The 22001-nt window shown below is 29.6% G+C and overlaps 2 protein-coding genes across 9 annotated transcripts; one reads left to right on the top strand and one right to left on the bottom strand.

The window, feature by feature from the left end:
- The first annotated feature begins 7470 nt into the window (after nt 1-7470).
- PSS1 (phosphatidyl serine synthase family protein) lies at nt 7471-14499 on the top strand. Of its 8 annotated transcripts, none has more exons than XM_083060263.1 (14): nt 7940-8092; nt 8211-8335; nt 9369-9559; nt 9683-9748; nt 9848-9907; nt 10731-10821; nt 11056-11110; nt 11275-11354; nt 11476-11592; nt 11740-11824; nt 13107-13198; nt 13505-13758; nt 13840-13928; nt 14021-14499. In XM_083060263.1, exons 3-14 carry the CDS (start codon nt 9399-9401, stop codon nt 14146-14148), a joined length of 1278 nt encoding a protein of 425 aa, XP_082916389.1. In that variant the 5' UTR covers nt 7940-8092; nt 8211-8335; nt 9369-9398; the 3' UTR covers nt 14149-14499. The 8 variants fall into 8 exon arrangements, with proteins under 8 accessions (XP_082916392.1, XP_082916390.1, XP_082916387.1 ...); XM_083060262.1 differs by having other exon boundaries at nt 9274-9559; XM_083060266.1 differs by lacking the exons at nt 7940-8092; nt 8211-8335 and adding an exon at nt 7471-7917.
- Nucleotides 14500-17270: 2771 nt separating this feature from the next.
- Nucleotides 17271-20366, bottom strand: LOC109794748 (palmitoyl-acyl carrier protein thioesterase, chloroplastic). Its single transcript, XM_020354190.3, has 6 exons — nt 19822-20366; nt 19323-19456; nt 18669-18782; nt 18164-18332; nt 18006-18074; nt 17271-17898 (listed from the first exon to the last, which is right to left on the bottom strand). Exons 1-6 carry the CDS (start codon nt 20203-20205, stop codon nt 17560-17562), a joined length of 1209 nt encoding a protein of 402 aa, XP_020209779.1. The 5' UTR covers nt 20206-20366; the 3' UTR covers nt 17271-17559.
- Nucleotides 20367-22001: the final 1635 nt, after the last annotated feature.

The raw sequence follows: 22001 nt of genomic DNA, 5'->3' as shown, positions 1-22001 counted from the left end.
ATTGTAAGCGTGACATTGCATCATCGCTAATAGCCTTAATTAGTGCGGCACCATCTCCTCCACAAAACCAAAGCAAAAGTTGTTGCAGATGAAACAAATTAAGAAAGAGAAGCCTTGGCAATAAACAAGGTGAATCCCAATTCCTAACTTTGATCTCTTAGGTTGTGTTTGGATTGAAGGATGGATTTGGGAGAGTAGAAATGAAAAAATTTGAAGAGAAAGAGAGTGGGAAGTGAGGTTGTTTGGATTAAGGGAAAGATAGTGGAAAGTGAGTGAAAAGTTTGTGATAATTTGTGTATAAATTAATTGATGTGATAGATAAAAATTAAAAATTTAATAGATGAATATATAATTTACGCTTTTACCCTTAGATTAAAAATGAGTAGAATATTATTTATTGTAAATAATAATAATTACAATAAAATTATATTAATAGGTATAATTTACTAAAAAATAATAAATAATGATAACAATAATAATAAATATTAAAAAAATAATAAGAATCATAATAAATAATAATGATAGTAATTATAATAAATAATAATAATATTAATAATTTAATGATAATAATAATAATATTTATAATAATAAATAATAATAACAAAATATATTATGATAATTATATTTTCTAATTTGCATTTTTACCAATAACAGCCAATTTGGAACGACCCGTTCTCAACTAGGGTTTTTAAGTCAATTTAATAGTTTGGAACGACACGTTCCAGTTTGTGAACGACCCATTCTAGACTACTAAATTACCCTTGTTTTAGTAGTTTGGAACGGTCCGTTCTGGGATACTAACTACGTTACATGACTAGAAGCAAAAATATGCCACCATAATCATACATAATCGATTATGTTGGCCCATAATCGATTATGTGCCATACATACATAATCGATTATGCTGGCTGGGAGTTCAATTTTTCACCGCAGTTTACCCTCCATTCTTCATTCTCATACCTCGGCTACCCTCCCTCATGCATAAAGAAATGAAGCTCTGCTGCATGGTACAGTCTCTGCATGCATGAGCATGACAGAACTTAATCTTTTCAGCTTTTGAGTAGAGGTATTATCGAGTTTTCTCATTTCTTACGTGACTTTCATTTATTTTCTTCATAACTTTGCGAGAAACGGCCACGTAAGTTCTCCCGCTTTTCTTTCGGTGCAAATCAGCGAAAACAAACGTCAAGTTGCTTCACCTTTCCTTCGTCGTGAACAGTAAATATCTTAAAACAAACAGGGACTTAGAATTAATTCACCCATCTAGCTTAGTATTCCAGAAATTAAGATGCACATGAGTGTTAGCAACAACAACAGTTGTACTATAGTTGCATGATGCCGGCATATTTATGAGTCGCACACAAGCAGAAACAGAAACACAAAGCTGGCCTGGAAGTGTGGGTGGTGACACACAAGAGAACCAAAAGGGGTATAGTAAATAAGTAGGGCTTGTTAATGACATTGTGGCATTTGAAATGACATCAACACGGTTCCCTCAAAGGGTCGTATCTGACAGCTGAGTCAATATTCCTATCCCGTTTCGCTGTCAGAATACCTAATTATATGAGTTAAACAGCAAATAAGTCTGTGACATGAATTAGGTGCTAATTGTTGAGTGTCACGATCATGTGCTAGGATGTTGAAATGAGTAATTAAGAGCCCACACATCGTACATGTATTATGAGCAACTGCACCAAAAGCATGTCTGTGTCACATGCCAATGCGTTTATTAATTCAGTATCGCACGTGAACAAGCCCATTAGACGGGTGGGGTGGGAGTCAAAACTTGTGATATCTAGTGTACAATATTCTTCCAAATGTTACATGTGTCTAATCATAATTTAATCATCTAAATTATTTCAATTCATCACTGTTATGATGTAACCCTGTACCTTGCTTATCCAACATTTATCTGTTACTATGCCTTCTCCACTTATTTTCAGATAAGCCTGCTCTCAATTTTTCATAAACCCTTTTTTAAACTAAATTATCCCTCTTTTTTTTGGGATAAATAACTCTTCTCTAGTTTTCTAGAACAAGAAAAGTGGACGGCAAGAAATGCAGCCTTTTGGAATCTTGGATACACGTTTTTTTGGTATTCGAATCCTAGTATTTCTAGGATTTTTTTCTTTCTTTTCAAGTTGACAAGTTGTTACGGTTTCTTATTTTTTAAGATTTATAAATGGATACAAATATAAAATACCACTTACCGTAAAACAGAAAAGTAAAAAAAGGTATTTATAGCTCAATTAGAGATATTCTTTTAAGGCGGGGAAGGGGTTTAAGGCGTAAAAGATTATATATTCTTAATATTTCTTCGTTATTTTATCCACCTTTATATATTTAATAAGATCAATTGTGTTTAATTAGTATTTTAATAGATACTGTATATAATAAATTTTTATTATGTATAACTAAAAATTATGGTAAATTATATATAAAAATAAATATTAAATTTAAATGTATAAATTATATTTAAAATTAATATAAATTAATATAAATAACTATTTTAAAATATATTTATAAATAATATATATTTTAATATAAGATTATTTTTATTTATTGATAATTTATTTTAAAATATCAAAATTTAATTCATAAATAATTATAATAAATAAAAATTAAATCAGTTAAAAAGTTAAAAAAAAATTCATAAAGTCTTATCACAAAAAAAAAAAATCTTAAAAATATTATTATGCAAAATAATCGTTCGTACTTAATATATAAAAGGGAATATCATCTTATAAAATGCGCAAACTAAAAATCTTTTTTTTGGTAAAGTAAACTAAAAATCTAATTCAAAGTGTAATAGAATAAATAAATTGAAAATTACAATAAATTTATATAAGATTTAAGTAAGGGATGAGTATGATCCAACTTGACTCGCTAATCAGTTTAACTTAAAATTGATTTGAAAGAGTTTAAATTTTAAAATTTGACTTATTTTATTTTCAAAACATGTTCAAATTATATTTCAAGTAACTTAATATCTAATATTTTATTAAAAGGTATAAGATTTTTTTTTTGAATTATTTTGTGTTGATAATAAAAAATTATTGAGTGATTAACTATTTTATAAAAATATTATATTTATAATTAAATGATGTATTTTAAGTTATGTATTATAAAATATATATTAATTTAAGTTTTGAATTTTTTTTTATTTTATAATTCAAGTTTTGTTAAAAATAATATAATATTATAATATCTCATATTTCATATATTAATTAGATTGAGTTAGTGTCTTAAAAATAGTCTAATTTAGATAATATATAAATAAAGATAAATTTGACCTACTCAACACTCTTATTCCAAAAACAACTACTAAGGAGTAAGAAGAATATAGTAATTTGAAAAGAAGAGACGATGGGGCCTGTTATTCTAGTTATAACTCTTTTTTTTTTTTCATGATAAAAAAGGTTTAATTTTTTTTGTTTGTAAAAACACTTGAATAATATTAATAGAGATAGCAATAAGGTAGGTGCAAGTTTCAACATTTATATGTCCCCGTCCCTAAATTCTTATCCTATATTTATTTTTGTTCTCATGTTTGACTGATATAAAATTTATATCTTCATTTTTATTTTTGTTATATTTGTTTAAAAATTAATTATTTTAAAAATATATATATAAAAAATAAATTTTTTACATAGAATTTCAATTACAAAATCATATTAATTTCATCTAACATAAATTCAGAATTGACTGAGAATTATATAAAATCTCAAATAAATTTTAAGAAAAGTAAATTAAATTTCTAAAAAATTAAAATAAAAACAAATACGAGATAGGTACAAGAGCAGATAAGTATATACCTATTTTTATTCTTGTACTTAATTTAATAAAGTATTACTCATATTTATACATTTTTCAAGTTAAATTGAGTATTCATTATTAAAATCATGACATATTCGGGCATTATGTTTGTCGTTCTTACCTTAGTAAATGAAAAATCATTAAAATTCTGTAAGCCATAACTCTTTTAATTTTGAACCAAAAAGTGAAAAATAAATTTTAACTAACAAGTGAAAATGCTGTAACTATTGTAGACAAAAAAATTTGACTATTTTTGTACAACTGAAGATTCATATATTATAGTATATTACTTAATTCTTATTTTTTGTTCTTTGAAGAAACTTATAGCCAGCATCACTTTTATGAGGCAATTTATTTTGCTTGAAATGGAATTGAAAAATAAACTTGAAAGCTATATGAAAATAAATTAAAATTTAAAAAAACTGTCAAATTAATCCAAGCTGAACAGTTTGATTTGAACAACTTTTTTTGTCTAAAAATGGAATTAAACACACTACAAGTATCTCTAACGGTGAGTTTGATAACAGGTAAATAGGGGAGAAAAGAACATAAAATAAGAGAAGTATGAGAAAATTGTAAAGTTAGTGCTATTTGGTTAGAAGGAAGTGTGCATAATTGTGTAGAAATGGAAGTGGGACTCATGCAAAATACACTTCTCTTTTAAATAAGAGGAAGTGCAAAAAAATGGAGAATAACATGTGACATATATCATAAAAGAAATCTTGACCGTTATATATTAAATATACTATAACTTGCTTTTTATAAAAAAAGACAATATATAATATTACTAAATAAATTTTACACTTTATATTCTTAGAGATTTTATCATACTCATTGACTACAATATCTCAACAAATATAAATTTCAAAACACAAAAAAAAAAATATTAAAATAATAATGAATCAAAATTAAACTCCAAAAGTTTAAAGTTGATAAAGTGGGTCACCTAGTCTAATTCAGTTTACAATGAATTGAACAATAAGAACAATAAGTGGATCAACCAATTCATCTCATTTTCTTGTGAGCCTAAAAAAACTAACCCAACTTGATCCATCGCATATTGGTAGATTAAATATGTTAACTCATTTTAATTAAAAAAATTAATTAAACTTTATAAAAAATACTTCTTATATTTTTATATCTTAAAATTACAACTATATTAATAACTAGACAAAAAAATGTCAAGAAAAAGTAGGTCTCAACCACAACTAACTTATACCATTTATTAATATCAAAGAATTTACATAAAATATTAATAAATAATTTCAAATCAACACTAATTATCATAATTTATGACTAATATGCTTAAAATTTAATCAATAAAATAAATGTATAATTACATATAAACTAATGCTTAGAAAAAATAAAATAAAAATTTAGGTGAGTTAAGTCATAAATTAAATTGACTCATAGGTTACAAGTGAATTAGACAAAAATTTTATTATAACTAAAATTAGGTAATTTTTTGCACCTACTTAACTCAAATTTGCAATGTATCAAATTATATTAAAAGTTCTAATTCATTTTAACAATTCAACCAAAATTAATACAACAAAAGATAAAACATTTTATTGTTCACATGACCGTTATTTTATTAACTTGTTTTTAATCCCACGTTGAAAAAGGAAAGGGAGAAAACAAGATGTAAAAGTTGGGCCTGGGATCAAATTCTACACATTATAGTAGTTATTTATGTGTTTTCGTATTAGGTAGGAAAAAAATTGTGCTTGAATGGTCCGAATATTCTTATAAAAGCATAATAATGTCTAATTTCCAGTTAAGAATTGCTATAGCTATGATGAAAAAGAAAAAAGGGAAATGATGTCGACAGCCACTTTTATTTAACAAAAGATAAGATAAAATAAAATGACATCCAACCATCCTAGATAGTTCTTTCTACTTTCTACCATTACTTTGCCAAAACAACATCAATGGTCAATTTCTATCTTCAACTTTCAAACAATCGGTTATGCCAGAAACCCTTCCACGAAAGGCACTTTAATTATTGGTCTAGCGTAAAATTAAGAATAGAATTTCTTTTGTTGAGTAAAACGTTAATATTTATTATTATTAATAATAATTTTGTATGTTAACGTGAGTTCTAGAAATATATTTATGCATTTTGTATTAACAATACACGTTTCCTATTAATAATACCGTGTGAAACTCGTCACACGTACTTGTTATCTGTTTATCTGTTTGGCTTGAAAATGCATTTTATATATTTAACAACAGTTATGGACAATAAATCACAGTGATAAGTTGAAAAACCAAAAAAGCGATTGACATGAACCTCACACGCAGTTGAATGAAAAAAAAAGAAGAAAATCTTAAAACAAGAAAGTGTAAAAATGAGAAACATTTATGCAAAATGACAGAAAGTGTTTAAGATGTGTACGATTAGTTGCCCGATTGTGATAGATGTCATTATTTTCTATCTTATTAAAGATCAGTCCAGTCACTAAATTGTTGCATGCTTTTTCCACTAACAAACAATTTTTTTGCAATGTATACCTCACTTGGAAATATAATTTGCTGCCTACATTTTCGTAAAGACATCAATATAATTAAACACGAGGTCACTTCGTATCCCACAAAAATATCGTCACTGACACGTTATATTACCCCGAAAATATCGTCCCTTCGTATTTATTATATACATTCTCTTTCCTTTTTATTTCATTAAAGTGATATTTGGTAGTTGCCACATAGCTGTTATTCTTAATTAGGATCCCTGAGTTTTTTTTGTTCATAAAGTACATTTTAATATTATTTAACTTCTCTAAAAATAATATATTTATTATAAGAAAGTTTGTGGTGTCAAAGACTTGCTTCTGTGTCATTAAAAAAAAGTAAACAATTAAAAATAAAAGAGAATATGAGTGGTGGGTAGTTAATTGAGAAGTTTAAGTAGTTTATAGAGTAATTTAAATTGTAAATACAAATTGCGCACAACAAATAATAAATTATTCTGGTCATTGATAAATAGTAAAATTAATATTTTGATAAATCATTGATGCCCTATTTTTACTATAAATTAAAAAAAAATAATTTCCAAATCTTTGATATGATAAACATTAAAAGGTTTCCTGAATGAAGGTGATAATTTGTTTTAAATGACAGAATGAAAAGAAATAAGATATAATATAATATAATAAATAAGATAAGTAATAGTATTTTGATGAGAAGGGATGTCGTATGTTTTTACCAAAAGTAGACATAGAATGATGGCGTAAGGGTGTGTTGTGTGGGGAAGGGGTTTAATTAATTTTGTTGTATGCTCTTGTAGGATGCAATTGGGCTTTACCCCCACATTGTATTTTTGTGTTTTATAGCTACTCGATGATTGATGGCATGAAAATTAAGAAGGGAATCTCGAGAGCATAATCGATTACGATATTTTGTGGTAGCTAGCTTCACCACACTCTAATTTACTCACCCTACTTGTACTGTGCTACATCAAACAACACTAATTGTCCTCACTCCAATTAAAGATTGCAAAAAAAGGGCATAAGGGTAATTTCAACAACAGGGGGAAATGGTAATTAGTGGGAAAGAGGAGGGACATTATTGTAACAAAAATGTTGACAACTTTTTGGTCCATGATTCATGATCATCGTCATCGTGCGTATCTAAAACATCTTCAAATCTATCTTTGACCGTCGTACTCTCTCTCTCTCTCTCTCTCTCTTTTTCTTTTTAATTTTTTTTTTTCTCTCATCGCCTTTTCGCCGCTGTTGCAGACTCTGCTCAAAAGGAGAGAAGAAGCCACCACAGTTTCACTCATTCATTCACTCACCCACCCACCACCCTCATAGAGATAGAGATAGAGAGAGAGAGAGAGAGGGATTAAGAATACGTGAATATCCCGTTTTTGCCCTTGTTTTCCTGTGACACCCACATCTCTATAAATATAAAATTTCTCCATTCATTAGCATAGCAGCGGAAAGAGAAAGATCACACAAACACTTATCTTCTTCTTCCTCTGATTCCATTCATCATTCATTACTCTGATCCGACGGCTGCGATCTTCTCGTTTCTCCAATCGTACGGCCAGGGGTCCTTTGTCTGCCTCACCCTTCCCCAACTTTCTCTCTCTACGTAAGTAAGTATCTTTCACTCTCTCAAACAAATATGCAAACTTTATTATAACCCGCTTTTTCGCTCTCTGTATAACCTCTTTTTCGTTACGAATCATATCATCACTCACACGCACACACGCGCCCACTCCTCTATGCATTGTGCTTCGAATCTACTACCTCTCCTGACATTCAGTGTACGTTGTTTTTTTTTTTTTTTTTTTTATTCCCTCCCTTTTTGGGTTCCTTCAATTCTTCGAATTTTTTTTTAAAAAGTTTTTTTTTTCGGCCCACCCCACTTGGCCCTTGTTCCAGTGGATTCGGGGTTCGATTGGTTTCGCCGTTACATGCATCGATACGGTGTTGAATTATGCATTGGCGTAATGGGTTTTGCTTCTTCCGCCAGATTTAGATCCATCATGTTGCTGTGACCGACTTTGGTAATTTGGTTGGATTGAGAATTTGAGTCTTTTCCAAGGTTTATGATGTAGTGCCTTTTAAATGTGTGTTTTTTATTTAAAAAATTATTTTTCTGTAACGGTTTGCGTAGTTCTCTCTTGACGGGGATCCGTTGATTACTCGGTTTTATTCTTTGTGATATGATATGCATGTGGTGTCGTCTTTTGTGTTAAGATGCTGATGGGTTGTACTGTGTTCAAAATATTGCTGAGTGCTATTAAATGCTACTGTAGAATTTGCGGTGAACTGTTGGGCTGTCAACCAATGGTTTTTGACACGCACACACAAAAAAAAATCACATTGAATTGTGCACCAGCTACTACCTTAGGTTTCAATTTGGGGTTTGTTGCGCTGTAAAATGTAAATTTAGTGGATTTGCATGAATGTTTTTGGTTTGGCCTTTAGTTTTGAACCCTAAGATGGTTTCTTATGCAGAAGTTATTTCTTGGATCATTTTTTTTTTGTTTTACATGCTTGTTAATTATTTACATGATACTCTAAAGGTGATAAATATTAAACTTCTTCGCTCCATTGCAATGGAGAAATTATATCTTTTGATTTTATATTTTTGAGAAGTCTTCTGGTTGTATGTTTACATGAAGTTGTCTTGTCTAACCTTCTTACAGTTTGTTCTTATTATGCGTGTGTGGAGTTTTTACTGTCATATAGTGACGTATGTGGACTCCTTTTATCTTTTCTTTCCTGAATATATTTCTCATGTCAATGAAGTTCTCATAACATGCCACTGCAATGCAATTACACATGGATAGTTAGCAATAATCTTGTCTGTTATATTCATGTTTGGTGTGCTTTTATATATGTATATGATGCTGTTTCTTATTTTTCACATCATGGATTTTTATCTGAATCAAACGGATGATTTTTTGTGTGACCATTTGTTGTATTGTGTGCTTTTCAGTTACCAGGAGTAGTAGTCTTTTGAGGTGCATAGAACTCTCGGGGTATTTGTCATAGCACCTATAAATGATCTTCTATCTTTGGTTTTGACTGTAGTTAGAGAGTAGCTTGTCTGGGACACTGAATATGGAGTCCAACGGTCATGCAAGAATAAGGAGAAATGATTTTATTAAAGAAAATGGCAATTCCCATTTGTCAAATGTTGATGATGAACATGATCCATGGACAGCATGGGCATACAAGCCTCGCACGATCACATTATTACTTATTGGTGCTTGCTTTCTTATGTGAGTGTGTTTAGCTAGCTGTATAAATTAATGTTAACAAGTTTTTTATTAAATTGTAAATGTTTTTTTTAATGAAATTAATTTTCTTCCCGCTACTTAATTTTATATCATTGTTTATGGCAGTTGGGCAAGTGGAGCACTTGATCCAGAAAGAGATGCATCTGGTGATCTTGTTACTTCTGTTAAAAGGTTTGGTATTGTTAGTTTAAGTAGTGCTCATTTCTCTTTCTTTATCATTTTTCTGTCTACAAATATGTGCTAAATACTCACACAACTGGTTCTCTGTAGGGGTGTATGGGCAATGATTGCTGTTTTTCTTGCTTATTGCCTGCTGCAAGCTCCTTCTACGTGAGTAATCAGAATGAATTTGTTTAGTTTAGTTTGGTATTTTCCATTACTTAATTGTTTTTGGATGTATATATTAGTCTTGTTGCGTTTTTCCTTAATTAAATTAAATTAAATTTATTTGTCTGGTATATATGTTGAGTTTAGATTTAGATCCCAAGTTTGTAACAAGGTCTTCCTTATTTTCTGTGACTCCCAAGATGATTGGATAATTCTCTTGCTTATATCTTGGAGGAGATTGAGTATATGAACTTTTAGTTTGGTTTGAGAGGTGGTGTTTAAGATTTAAATTCCAGACTTCATCAGTTAATTTATTTCATTTTTAAAATTAAGAATTTAAGTCAAGAGAATAATGCGACCACTCTACACACAGAGACACGGTCATCACCATTTTAGAACATTATCTAATAGGTTAAGTCACTCGAGATAATCAAGATATCATTCAAGATTGGTTGGTCGTGGGGTGTTCCGCTGTAGATTGGATGGTCGCTGGAAAGAAGTTACTGGAAGATGCTTCCTTTTGGGGTTGGGGAGTGTGGAAGAGATATGGAACTGTATGAAGATAACTGGGAATCCAAGGTGTTTTAATTTTGTTTGATGGAAGCTAGTTCCATCCAAATTTTCTTATAATCATGCTTAAAATTTTTCTGATAAGTTATGAACCAGGAACAATGGTCCATAAATGGAAAATATAAAAATGGGCTGATCACTGGTTGTTGATAGCAAATGATGGTGGAGGATTAGGAGTGTTTTAGTTCAGCTGAAGATGTAGTAAAATTTGTCGAGACTGTTAACTGAATAAATTTTTTTTCCTGTTTTCATGCAGGGTTCTTATTAGGCCACATCCTGCAATTTGGCGCTTGGTTCATGGGATGGCTGTTGTTTACCTTGTTGCTCTCACTTTTTTGCTTTTTCAGGTTGGTTTTCATGTCTCAATTTGATTGTTATTGATGTATAAAGTTTAATTATCTTTGTCAAGCTTCAAATTTGCATTTTACACTAGGTTCTTGCTTACTTTTCGGATTTGCATCTGTTAGCTTCCTCGATTTTTGTCTTTGTCTTCTGTTGCGTAATTTTTTCTCATTTGTTACTCTGTTTCCAGCAAGTGAACAAAGTGGACTAACATTTATTTTCAATTTTTGTCCCTGCAGAAGCGTGATGATGCTCGACAGTTTATGAAGTTTCTTCATCCTGATCTTGGTGTTGGTAATTCAATCTGATTCTTTATTATTATAAGCTTTGAATTGATTGAAATTAATTCATTATGTATATATGTTGTTTTTGAGATTTGAAATCCTTTTTGGATAGTCATGGATCAGCCGGTTTCCTTCAGTTTAAAATTTCGTAATTACTGTGTTTGATCTTGGCAGAACTTCCAGAAAGATCTTATGGTGCTGACTGTCGTATATATCTGCCTGAAAACCCTGCAAGCAGGTTTAAGAATGTTTATGTATGATTTCTTTCACAACCTTTGTTTTTGCCTGATCTCTCCTAAAATTATTTTGTTCTTTAATTTATCATATTTGGACCTACCATGACATGAGGCTTATATATTGTGCTTCATTTTTCAGGAGACACTTTTTGATGAATTTGTTCTAGCTCATGTTATTGGATGGTGGGGGAAGGCAATATTGATTCGTAATCAGCCCCTTCTTTGGGTGTTATCAATTGGTTTTGAGTTGGTGGAGGTAAGCCCTGATTTGATTAAAATATCTATGATTTTTTCACATAGCTCGCTTTAAATGGCTGGGGAGGCAAGCTTGACTTTTGTTGTTGTTTTGGTATAACTATATCTTCTGTGTTGTTTACAAACCATTCTGTATTGGCATCTTCAGTATACTTTTCGTCACATGTTGCCAAATTTCAACGAGTGCTGGTGGGACAGTATTGTTCTTGACATCTTGATCTGCAATTGGTTCGGTAAGAGTTTTGGATCCATTCTATTTTGCAAGTTGCAAAGATTGCATGTGGTTTTGTTATTGAAGCATGAGCTTATTTTATTTATTGTTTCACCTTGACTACAGATTGCATCTATAGTCATTCCTTTACATTGTAATAGTCAGCCGAATAAAAATTGATTTTGAAAACATGCCCGGCCCCTTAAATGTTGAAAGCTTGTAGGATTATAAGTTCCTAACATCTGTGAATGTATCTTTACTATTTAATGTTCAAAGGCATACGAAAATGTATGTTTGCAACTTTGCATGCATTATCTTGTTGGATAATAACTGTGAAATTATTGTACATATGAATGGCTTCTTTAGCTCATTTCTCTTTCATTTCTCATGATGTCTTCCCTCTCTCTCTCTGAACAAATAAAAAATTAATTAATAAAAAAATGAATTAGAAAATAAAATTAATAAGAGAGAAAATGCTTTATTTTCTTTTAAAATTAAATTAAATTATTATAATATTTTTTATACAAATTAACCAAATCAAAAGAAATGAATGATTTTCTTGTCCTAAAATTTTGGTGTATGTTGCTAACATACTCCCACTAAAAAATAGGTGGGAGTATATTAGCATTCCCCATATATATAGGGTTATAATTACATCGGTGTAACTTTTATTAAGTATTACATCGTTCAATAATTTTATATTAAATGTGAATTTTGTAAATCAAACCGTTAAATTGAAAGTTCTTTACTCTTAGATCATATATACAAAATTTTACATTAATCCAAGATGATTTAATACTACGTTTTCATATGCCATCAATGGAACTTATTTTCAGATTCCTTTAAGTTTTCATTCTACATATTGAAAATTCAAGGAATGAAGTATATTTTCTGTGATTTATTTTTGTAACTTTTTCTTAGATGATATTCAAGCCTACAAAGATATACTTAGTTTAGTATTATTTTTATTGCAAGTTCAGTTTGTTTTACATCTAAATTAATATTTTCAGCCTACAAAAACTTTGGATACACCATGTGAAACTTTTTAGTTGTTCTTATAGATAGTATCATAATTCATGATTCTGGTGGTACACTGAATAAACTCTAGCATGGACTTTCTTCAAATCATTATTATTAGTTTGTATTAACAGACCCCCCTCCTGAAAGCTCTGAGAGGCTACTCATTTAATCATTTTATTAAAGAACATGTAGTGTTTATTTGTATTTGCACTATTATTTAATGTCTTTTGGCTTTGAAATTGTTATAGCTGATTGTAACATCCTTTACTTGGTTTAATTTGCAGGAATTTGGGCAGGAATGCATACTGTTAGATACTTTGATGGGAAAACATACAAATGGGTTGGTCTAAGCCAGCAGCCTAATATAATTGGAAAAGTATGTTTTTGAAATTTTTATTGTTTTTCTTTCATCACATATCCAGATTGATCTCAATTGAAATTGAAATAACTCTATCGTGTAATATATTTTTTCTTAGCCTGTTGGAACAATAATACCCTATTACATTTTTTTCCCTGATGGTTGTTTTCCCTAAAACTGTTTCTTTGTAGTAAAGTAACTTCACCATGAGAAAAAAATGATTTTGACTGTACTTTCTGACAGAATATTAGTTAATTCTTATTGTTAGTTTGTTATTATGATTGCTGAATGAGACTAGAGTGGTCTTTGTTACATTGTTATTAGGTAAAACGAACATTAGGCCAATTCACACCGGCTCAGTGGGACAAAGACGAGTGGCATCCACTGCTTGGTCCTTGGCGTTTCATTCAAGTGCTTAGTCTTTGCATTGTATTTTTGACAGTAGAGCTCAACACATTCTTTTTGAAGTTTTGTCTCTGGATACCCCCTCGAAATTCAGTTGTTATATATAGGTTGATTTTGTGGTGGCTACTTGCCATTCCAACAATTCGCGAGTACAATTCATACCTTCAAGACAGGTAGATTCTGTTAGCATATTATGTGTTGAATGGCATATTGACAACATCCTAATGAGTTACTTTTTGACATAAATTTTTCAGAAAGCCAGTGAAAAAGGTTGGAGCATATTGTTGGCTCTCTCTTGCCATATGCATTGTTGAACTTCTGATTTGCATTAAGTTTGGACACGGTACGTAGGTCTCTTTTTAATTATTGTGTTCATATTTGGAGGTTGGTATTATTGGTTAATTCACTGATTCTATGGTGGTTTTGTTTCCACAGGCTTGTATCCTAAACCAATGCCTATATGGCTGGTAATATTCTGGTCGTGTGTTGGAATGGCAATTGTTACATTTTTGCTTTTGTGGTCATGGCAACATCATCGCAGTCTAGGGAAAAAGAGGCGATAATTTTACTATTGCAGCGTTAGCATGCAGTGAATTATTCTTTGATTGATTCCTTCCTCATTTTTATGGGTCCATAGCCATACAGATGGTGTAAATACTGTCATCAACCTCATAATTAATTGTAAATGATGGAATATTAATTCTCCTAGCTTAATTATTAGTGTAGTGGATCACAGTTTCTTTGGGCGGCAAATATTAGTTCCAGCTGGTAGAGAGGTGTACTTATTATTATTTATGAGGCTTCTGAATAGGTTTCCACCATTGGTATTTTATTCGCCTCGGAATGAATCATTCTGAAACGTGTATTATCCAGTCATTTTAATGAAATTTTGAGTGAAGAATGCTTTTGCTTCATACATTCTGTCCAATGTCTTAACTTGTCAAGCTTTAAATAGTTGTTTCTTCATTGGAGATTAACAAGAGCATTAGGTTTAGGATACGACTTGTCAAGCTTGAAATAGTTGTGTTACTTCATTGGAGATTAACAAGAGCATTAGGTTTAGGATAGGCATTACTACACACTTCGGTTTTTTTTTTCATCAATGGAACGCTATTTTATTTTTTACTTTAACTCTATTTAATGCAGTTACTCTTGTTTAAAATAAAACAATCCCACACACCAATTGATCTGTGTTCGGTGGTATGGATAACGGTTTTTGACTTAAATGTTTTCTATTAATTATTTTTATAAAAACTTGTTTCTTTGTCAAAAGTTCTACTAAAAATTAAAAAAAACAATTGTTTTATTATAATAAATTATACTAAATATAGATTAACTATATGTTGAATTACCATTTTTCTTTCTCCATTTTATTGTTGCCCTTTTATTATTGTTGAATGACACTTAAAGTGTTATAGATTAACTTACATATAGCAAAACTGATAAAATGTTAAAAAATGAATATATATATATATATATATATATATATATATATATATATATATATATATATATATATATATATAGGAAAGTGCTAATATATTCTTACCTATTTTTTAGTGAGAGTATGTTAGCAACTTATATCAAAATTTTAAGACAAAAAAATTATTTATTTTTTTTATTTGGTTAATTTGTATAAATGATATTATAGTTATTTCTCACTCTTATTAAATTCGTTCTCCATCCCATTTCTCTTTCCTATTAAATATCTTCTCTAATTCATTTATTTATCTCCTATTAAATTTCTTCTCTAACTCATTTATCTTCTCTAAAATATGAACATTTTGATTACCTTCAAGTTGTTGTTCAGTTTTAACAAAATTTGATATAAACATATAAAGTGATATGAACTTTCAATCTAACGGTTAGATATACAAAATTAACATTTAATATAAAGTTATTGAACGATGTAATATGAGGAGTGTTATATGAGGAGTGTTATAATAACACCTAGTATTACATCGCTCAATAACTTTATATTAAATGTTAATTTTGTATATCTAACCGTTAGATTGAAAGTTCATATCACTTTATATGTGTATATCAAATTTTGTTAAAATTGAACAACAACTTGAAGGTAATCAAAGTGTTCATATTTTAGTATATTTTGAAATGAATGTATTACGTCAATTTTGTTTTATTAGAATGAAGTATCAAGTCATCTTGGATTAATATAAAATTTTGTTTATATGATCTAAGAAATATGAATTTTTAATTTAATGATTGGATTTACAAAATTCGCATTTAATATAAAGTTATTAAGTAGTGTAACACTTAGTAAAAGTTACACCGGTGTTATTATAATCTCTATATATATATATATGAGAAGGATTCAAACGACCGATGTAACTTTTACTAAGTGTTACACCGTTCAATAACTTTATATTAAATGTGAATTTTGAAAATTCAACCGTTAAATTGAGTGTTCATATCTCTTAGATCATATATATAAAATTTTATATTAATCTAAGATGATTTGATACTTCATTATTATAAAACAAAATTGACGTAATATATACATTTCAAAATATACTAAAATATGAACACTTTGATTGCCTTTAAGTTGTTGTTCAATTTTAACAAAATTTGACATATATGATATAAGAGATATGAACTTTCAATCTGACGGTTAGATTTTCAAAATTCACATTTAATATAAAGTTATTAAGTGGTGTAATACTTGGTAAAAGTTATACTGGTATCGTTTGAACTCTCCTCTATTTATATATATATGAGAACTGTTACTGTATCCATGAAAACTGAAGGATTTTGGTACATCACATTATGTAAACAAATAAATTTTAAAAAATAAATTCAAAACAACATAAATTTTAGATTAAAAATTTATATAAAAAATCAATTAAAAAGACTAATTCAAAACAAAATAATTAAAAGGTCAATTTTCATAAAAAAAATTTATTTATACCTGACCAAATTAAAAAATTAAAAATTAAAAATTATAATAATATTATAAAAACATTAAAATAGAAAAAATAAATAACATAACTAAAAAACTTATTTATACTATAAATTTAAAAAAGTTATCACCAAAGAAAAATTAAAACATATTAGTAAAATATTAATATTAAACTTTTTAATTATAATAGATGCTATATTAAAATATAAATTAAAAAATATAAAAATAATATAAAGATACAGATAAATTATTAAAAATATTAAATTAAAATAAAAATAAAACAAGTAATTATAAAATAAAAAAAAATGACTGTTCAGGTATCTCCACAATTAATATAATGGGTACCATAGAATATATATATATATATATATATATATATATATATATATATATATATATATATATATATATATATATATATATATATATATATATATCAGTTTTGCGTGTTTCAATTTACCAATTCTCTGACCGGTTTTTTCAAAGTTCAGTTTCTAGTTTAATTGGACCAAACATTGGATCGGTTACCGATTTTTCAGTTGAATCAGTCTGTCTGAGATTTAAAACATTTTATTTATTTATAAAAATGCGTAGTAATGAATGAAAGGCATAGCATGTGACCTATTAAAAATAAAAGAGCAAAAGCACCATATTGTAGCATCGGGTGGCTTTGCCTTGTCACGTTCGTGTGGGCTTGCTCTCGTTGTTTCACGGTTGCATTATTTTAGTAAGTTCCGCTTTTACTTCAATGTAATGCAAAACATTTCTTTTTATTGTAAATTATAACACAGTTTATGCCCACATAGCTACACTTTACTATAACTAAATAATCACATTTTGTATTAGTTTTTTCACGAATTAAATTAGAAACATAATCACAACTTTGACTTCATTGGAATTGTTACATGTATATAATTCTTTTCTCCGAACGCTTCCTGGTTGTCTTTTTGTCATCATATTCATATCAGTTTCGTTTAGACCAAGAATTTGTTGGTGTGCACACTAGAGTATATGCTACCATTTGTTCCTTTCCAGCAGTTCACGTATCTTACTAGGTCTAAGTGGAAAATGGCATTATCTTCTTCTTCCATGTAGTCCTTCCTCTAACAATTTCATCATTTTGTTTCTCTCCTTTGATTTGTAGAAGGTGTGTATACCTCATTGGCCTATGTTCAAGGCAAGTCAAGACTCCACTACCATTAATAATATCTGATGATGCCAATGATAATCCATTAAGCAGATTTGTGCAGTAATCTGGTTCTGCCACACCATGAAGTATTTCATCTTCTTCAGGTTCACATAGTGATTGAACTATATCTGAGCTTCCACATTCCCTTCTGTACTCTAGTGTGATACCAGATAATTGGTGCCCCTCAAGAATTTGGTCAGGGATGGTCTGTAGAAGCAATCACCAACAGAATTTGAGAGTTAACCATGACATTCATAATGACCCTTTTGAAGAATAATGAGTATTGAGTTGATAAATTTTTGCAATTTAATTACCTCTAGCATCCATCTTACATACTTCACATTATTAACATGTTGGTTCATGTCCAAATCATTTCTCTTGGGCTGCAGAATGGAGATGGGACACAAAGTCAATAATCGTGTACAGTCTTTGTGCTGTAATGCATAAAGTAAATGGTATATTATATATATACCTTCAAGTCAGAATTCATGTACTTCGCCTCTTTGTCCAATTTGACTATTTTTTCTTGAACATCTTCCTTAATTGCTTGCTTCTCTATAAACCAAGGTGAAACTTCTGCTCTCACCTCTTCAGGCATTTTGGAGAGACGTCTTGTTTTACGGTTCATCATCACCCACGTGCTGTTTTATAGCTAACCTCAATCAGCAATGATTTTAAAACGTGGGAAACTGCTAGAAAGATTGTGAAAGACATGTATGGATCTCTTTGGTAAATTTTTCCAAAATCAATTTTTAAGTGAGAAAAATAAGAAGAAAAAATTAAATATTTTTTTATAAGTTAAAATTAAATTATAGACAATCTAATTTATACAATTTCTTTTTTATCAACCTTTTCAAAATCTTATTTTTTAATTTATAGATTAACTAGTTTTAATTTATTTCAATTTTCCTTCTTACTCTTTTCCCCTAAAAGTGCTTCCAGATAGATTATCCACACCCTATATATATGGTACATACCTTGTTGCACGTGCGAAAATGTGGCCTGTGGCTTGGCTTCTTATCAACCAGTCTCGCCTCATTCCATTCTTGCCTGATGCTGCAACCCATGTGTCAATTTCAACTACCTCTCCCCTGCCACGTGTCAAATGCATCACTAGTTATTATGGTTCTGTCATGCCATGATGATTTAATCTAACTATATGCTAGTAAAACTAAAATTTCATTCCATTAAGATTGTTTCAGCAAATTTGGTAAGATTTATGGCCACCAGTCAGAGTCTACTCTGACTTTGATAGGTGCGCACTTGCTTTGTTTAATTGAGTTAAGATCGTCCGTCATGGGCTATGATGGATTTAAATATGGAATATCTTAATGAAATTATATGCATCTTTGTAAACACGTAACTTTATTTAAGAGGTAGTAGATTTTTGTGGCCTTCTGCTGCCAAAAGAGAACAGGACAAGAGTTCTTAACGACGGAGAAAATTTCTAGGAAAGCCTTCTATAAAAGGTACAACAATTTTGACAAGAATTGTCTAAAGCGAGGTGAAGATTTTCAAATTTGATTGTATATTCCAGCAACAACAAAAGATATATTAATTAAAGGGTGCAAATGTACATTCATTCATGTCCTCCATCTCCATGTAATAATCGTGATGGAAAGGGACTTTACCAGATGGGATAGTAATCAATCAGAACTTGCATTCTTGAGACAACCCAAATGAGATCGTTCCTCACCATTCCATGAGTTGCCCCAAACCCATCACCGAGCAGTCCAGACATCCAAACATGATTTAGTGCTGTTTCCTGCACATAATACACCATATATAAGATTGCATTTTGCAACAAAACAATGAAGCCCTTGTACCTTTTGTGAAGTGAACTGGCTTAAATGATCATGGTCCTGTTTGGATAAATTTCTTAAACACTTCTAGGAGAAAAAAAAATAGAAAGAAGAAAAATGAAACAAACATAAATTAACTTGTGCATAAATTAATTTGGAAAAATTCTCTCATGTTGACTTTTTTGAAAATGTTTTTCAACTTATGTATATGATGATTTATGTAGAAATCAATTTTATTTTTCTTGTTTTCTTCTCCTGAAAGTACTTGCACAGAAATTTATCCGAACATGTCTATAACAACTTGTGCTTTTAATCAATCAGTAATCACCTGAAGAAGATTGAGGATGCTCTCAAGTGTGGCAGTTTTATCAGCTCCAACTTCATAGGACCTAATGACAACAGTCTGTCTATAACCAACTCCACCTTCAATGATGAGCCCTTGACGATGAGGATCAACCAATTGCTTCTTTGTTGGGATGTTTTGGCGCAGACCATTTTCACCAACTGTGACAGCTTGACCAAGAGTGGTGATAGTTGAAGCTGTACTTTGGCCCAGTGACTCAACTTTAACTGGCGACCTGAAACTCCCATTAGTTCTGATGCTGCTGTTCAGTTGCTGCTTAAGCTTGTCATGGTTTTCTCTCATGGAACAGCACCTTACAAGGTAGGTACATGCTGGATATGAGAATGTGATGGCAGCCATTGTTTTCATTTTGTTCCTTCTCTCAGGATGATGAGGAAGGAGAGAGGTTGGAAGAGAAAAGTGGGCAATCAAACTTTTTTATAGTTTAACTTTAGACGTTGTTAACTATGCAGAACTTGGAACTCTGGGAGACAAGTAAGTATAACTTTGTGATTCAGCTGACAAATCAAAGAGTTTTGGTGGTTGCTGTAACTTTTAGTTGTCCCATCTGAGAAAGGAAAGTCCCTAGGTCTGATCGATCAGGTAAACTAGACAAAACTATTTTTAGTTTATGTCAGTCAATTTTGTGGGTTTATGAAATGAGCAAAGTGGTTAATACTCTACGAGTTTAATTATTTTATTATTACTATACCAAAATATGGTGCAGTATAATTAGTCGCTAATTATGTATTTTTTTTTGCTTTTTTTTTTTTAAGAATGTGACAAGTGTTAAATTTTCATTTATGCATATATGAAAAAATATATTTTTATCTTGCCCTTGAATAGATATTATGAATGGAGCAATTAGTCTATAACTTTTAATTTTGAGTTAAATTTGTTAAGATATAAATAAAGTTTCACATCATTAAAATAAAAAATATAAGAGTTTATAAAATTCACATACTTTATTTTTTAGAGACTTTTTGGAGGATGATCATGATTCTAAATTTTAGTTGTGTATAATTATTTTGATGTGAATTATGGCGTCAAATTATTATATATTCACATTGAATATAAGTAAATAATTCTATAATAATAAAAATCAATCAAACTTTTTTTCTTAATTTTTCATTCTAAATCTCTTTCTCCTTTTTCTAAAATACATCATGCACCTCTTGACATTATTGTTGAGATTAACAATTCTAACCAACCATCCCCTCTCTTAATATCCCATGTGACCAAACTTTTTAGATTAGAAAATTAAAACTTGAATCTATTTGTGTTTTTTGACAAAAAAATGGCAAAAATGATGTGGTTGCGTTGCAAAATTTCTAATGATTTAAAATTACATTGCAATTGTAGGTTGTTGCAATTACAAGGAGCACTATAACAAGTGTTATAGAATGCAATTTATAATCATGATGATGACTAAAAGTAAAATTATGAAAGTGTAAACTCAAAGTAGATAGTATCAATACTATTGTAGAGTTGAATCTATTTGTGTTTTTTGAAAAAAATAAATAAATAAAGAAAAAGTGGAATAAAATGGTATTGTGATTACGTTACAAAATTTTCAATGATTTAAAATCAAATTACAATTATAAGTCGTTGCAGTTATAGGGAGCAATGTAATAGGTGTTGCGAACCACAATTTATAGCCTTGGTAGTGACAAAAACAAAATTATAAGAATGTAAATCGAAAGTGGACAATATAAATATCATTGTGGAGTTGTGTGTGTGCAAATAACCGATAAAACAATAAAAAAGTAATCCTCCTCTCAATAAATATATCCTTTCAAACAAGTATGAAGCATAATTCTATTAGTGATAAAGTTTGGTTGGACTTGGTTGGAATAACCTATAATCATACATACAAACAATATAAAAAAATGCAATGCAATGCAAGATAGATTTTACTAATTGGGAGATTGAGTCCTTTGTTTTGAGGGAAGGATTATTGGATACAAACAAGATCTTACATCATTAAAACAAGAATTTATAAAACATATATACACTTTATTAGTTAAATTTTTTTGGATAATAACTAAAAACAAAACTATAAAGATGTAAATCCAAAATATACAATATCAATACCATGAACAATAAAAAAAATAATACTTCTTTTTGTAAATATATCTTCTCAAATAAATATAAAACATAACCCT

Source organism: Cajanus cajan, chromosome 7 (assembly GCF_000230855.2).
Source record: "Cajanus cajan strain Asha chromosome 7, NIPB_CcT2T_4, whole genome shotgun sequence".
NCBI classification, from domain to species: domain Eukaryota; kingdom Viridiplantae; phylum Streptophyta; class Magnoliopsida; order Fabales; family Fabaceae; genus Cajanus; species Cajanus cajan.
This window is presented reverse-complemented; position numbering and strand designations above follow the sequence as displayed.

What these genes read in the sequence shown, in the direction of transcription:
- PSS1 (XM_083060259.1), top strand. Translation starts at nt 8,051, where the DNA reads ATGCATTGTGCTTCGAATCTACTACCTCTCCTGACATTCAGT. An exon ending in TCATCCTGATCTTGGTGTTG is followed by an intron (nt 11,111 to 11,274) that starts GTAATTCAATCT and finishes TGATCTTGGCAG; the next exon opens with AACTTCCAGAAAGATCTTAT. An exon ending in AATTCATACCTTCAAGACAG is followed by an intron (nt 13,759 to 13,839) that starts GTAGATTCTGTT and finishes TAAATTTTTCAG; the next exon opens with AAAGCCAGTGAAAAAGGTTG.
- LOC109794748 (XM_020354190.3), bottom strand. Translation starts at nt 20,205, where the DNA reads ATGAAAACAATGGCTGCCATCACATTCTCATATCCAGCATGTACCTAC. An exon ending in ACATGAATTCTGACTTGAAG is followed by an intron (nt 18,075 to 18,163) that starts GTATATATATAA and finishes TCCATTCTGCAG; the next exon opens with CCCAAGAGAAATGATTTGGA. An exon ending in ATGTAAGATGGATGCTAGAG is followed by an intron (nt 17,899 to 18,005) that starts GTAATTAAATTG and finishes TTGCTTCTACAG; the next exon opens with ACCATCCCTGACCAAATTCT.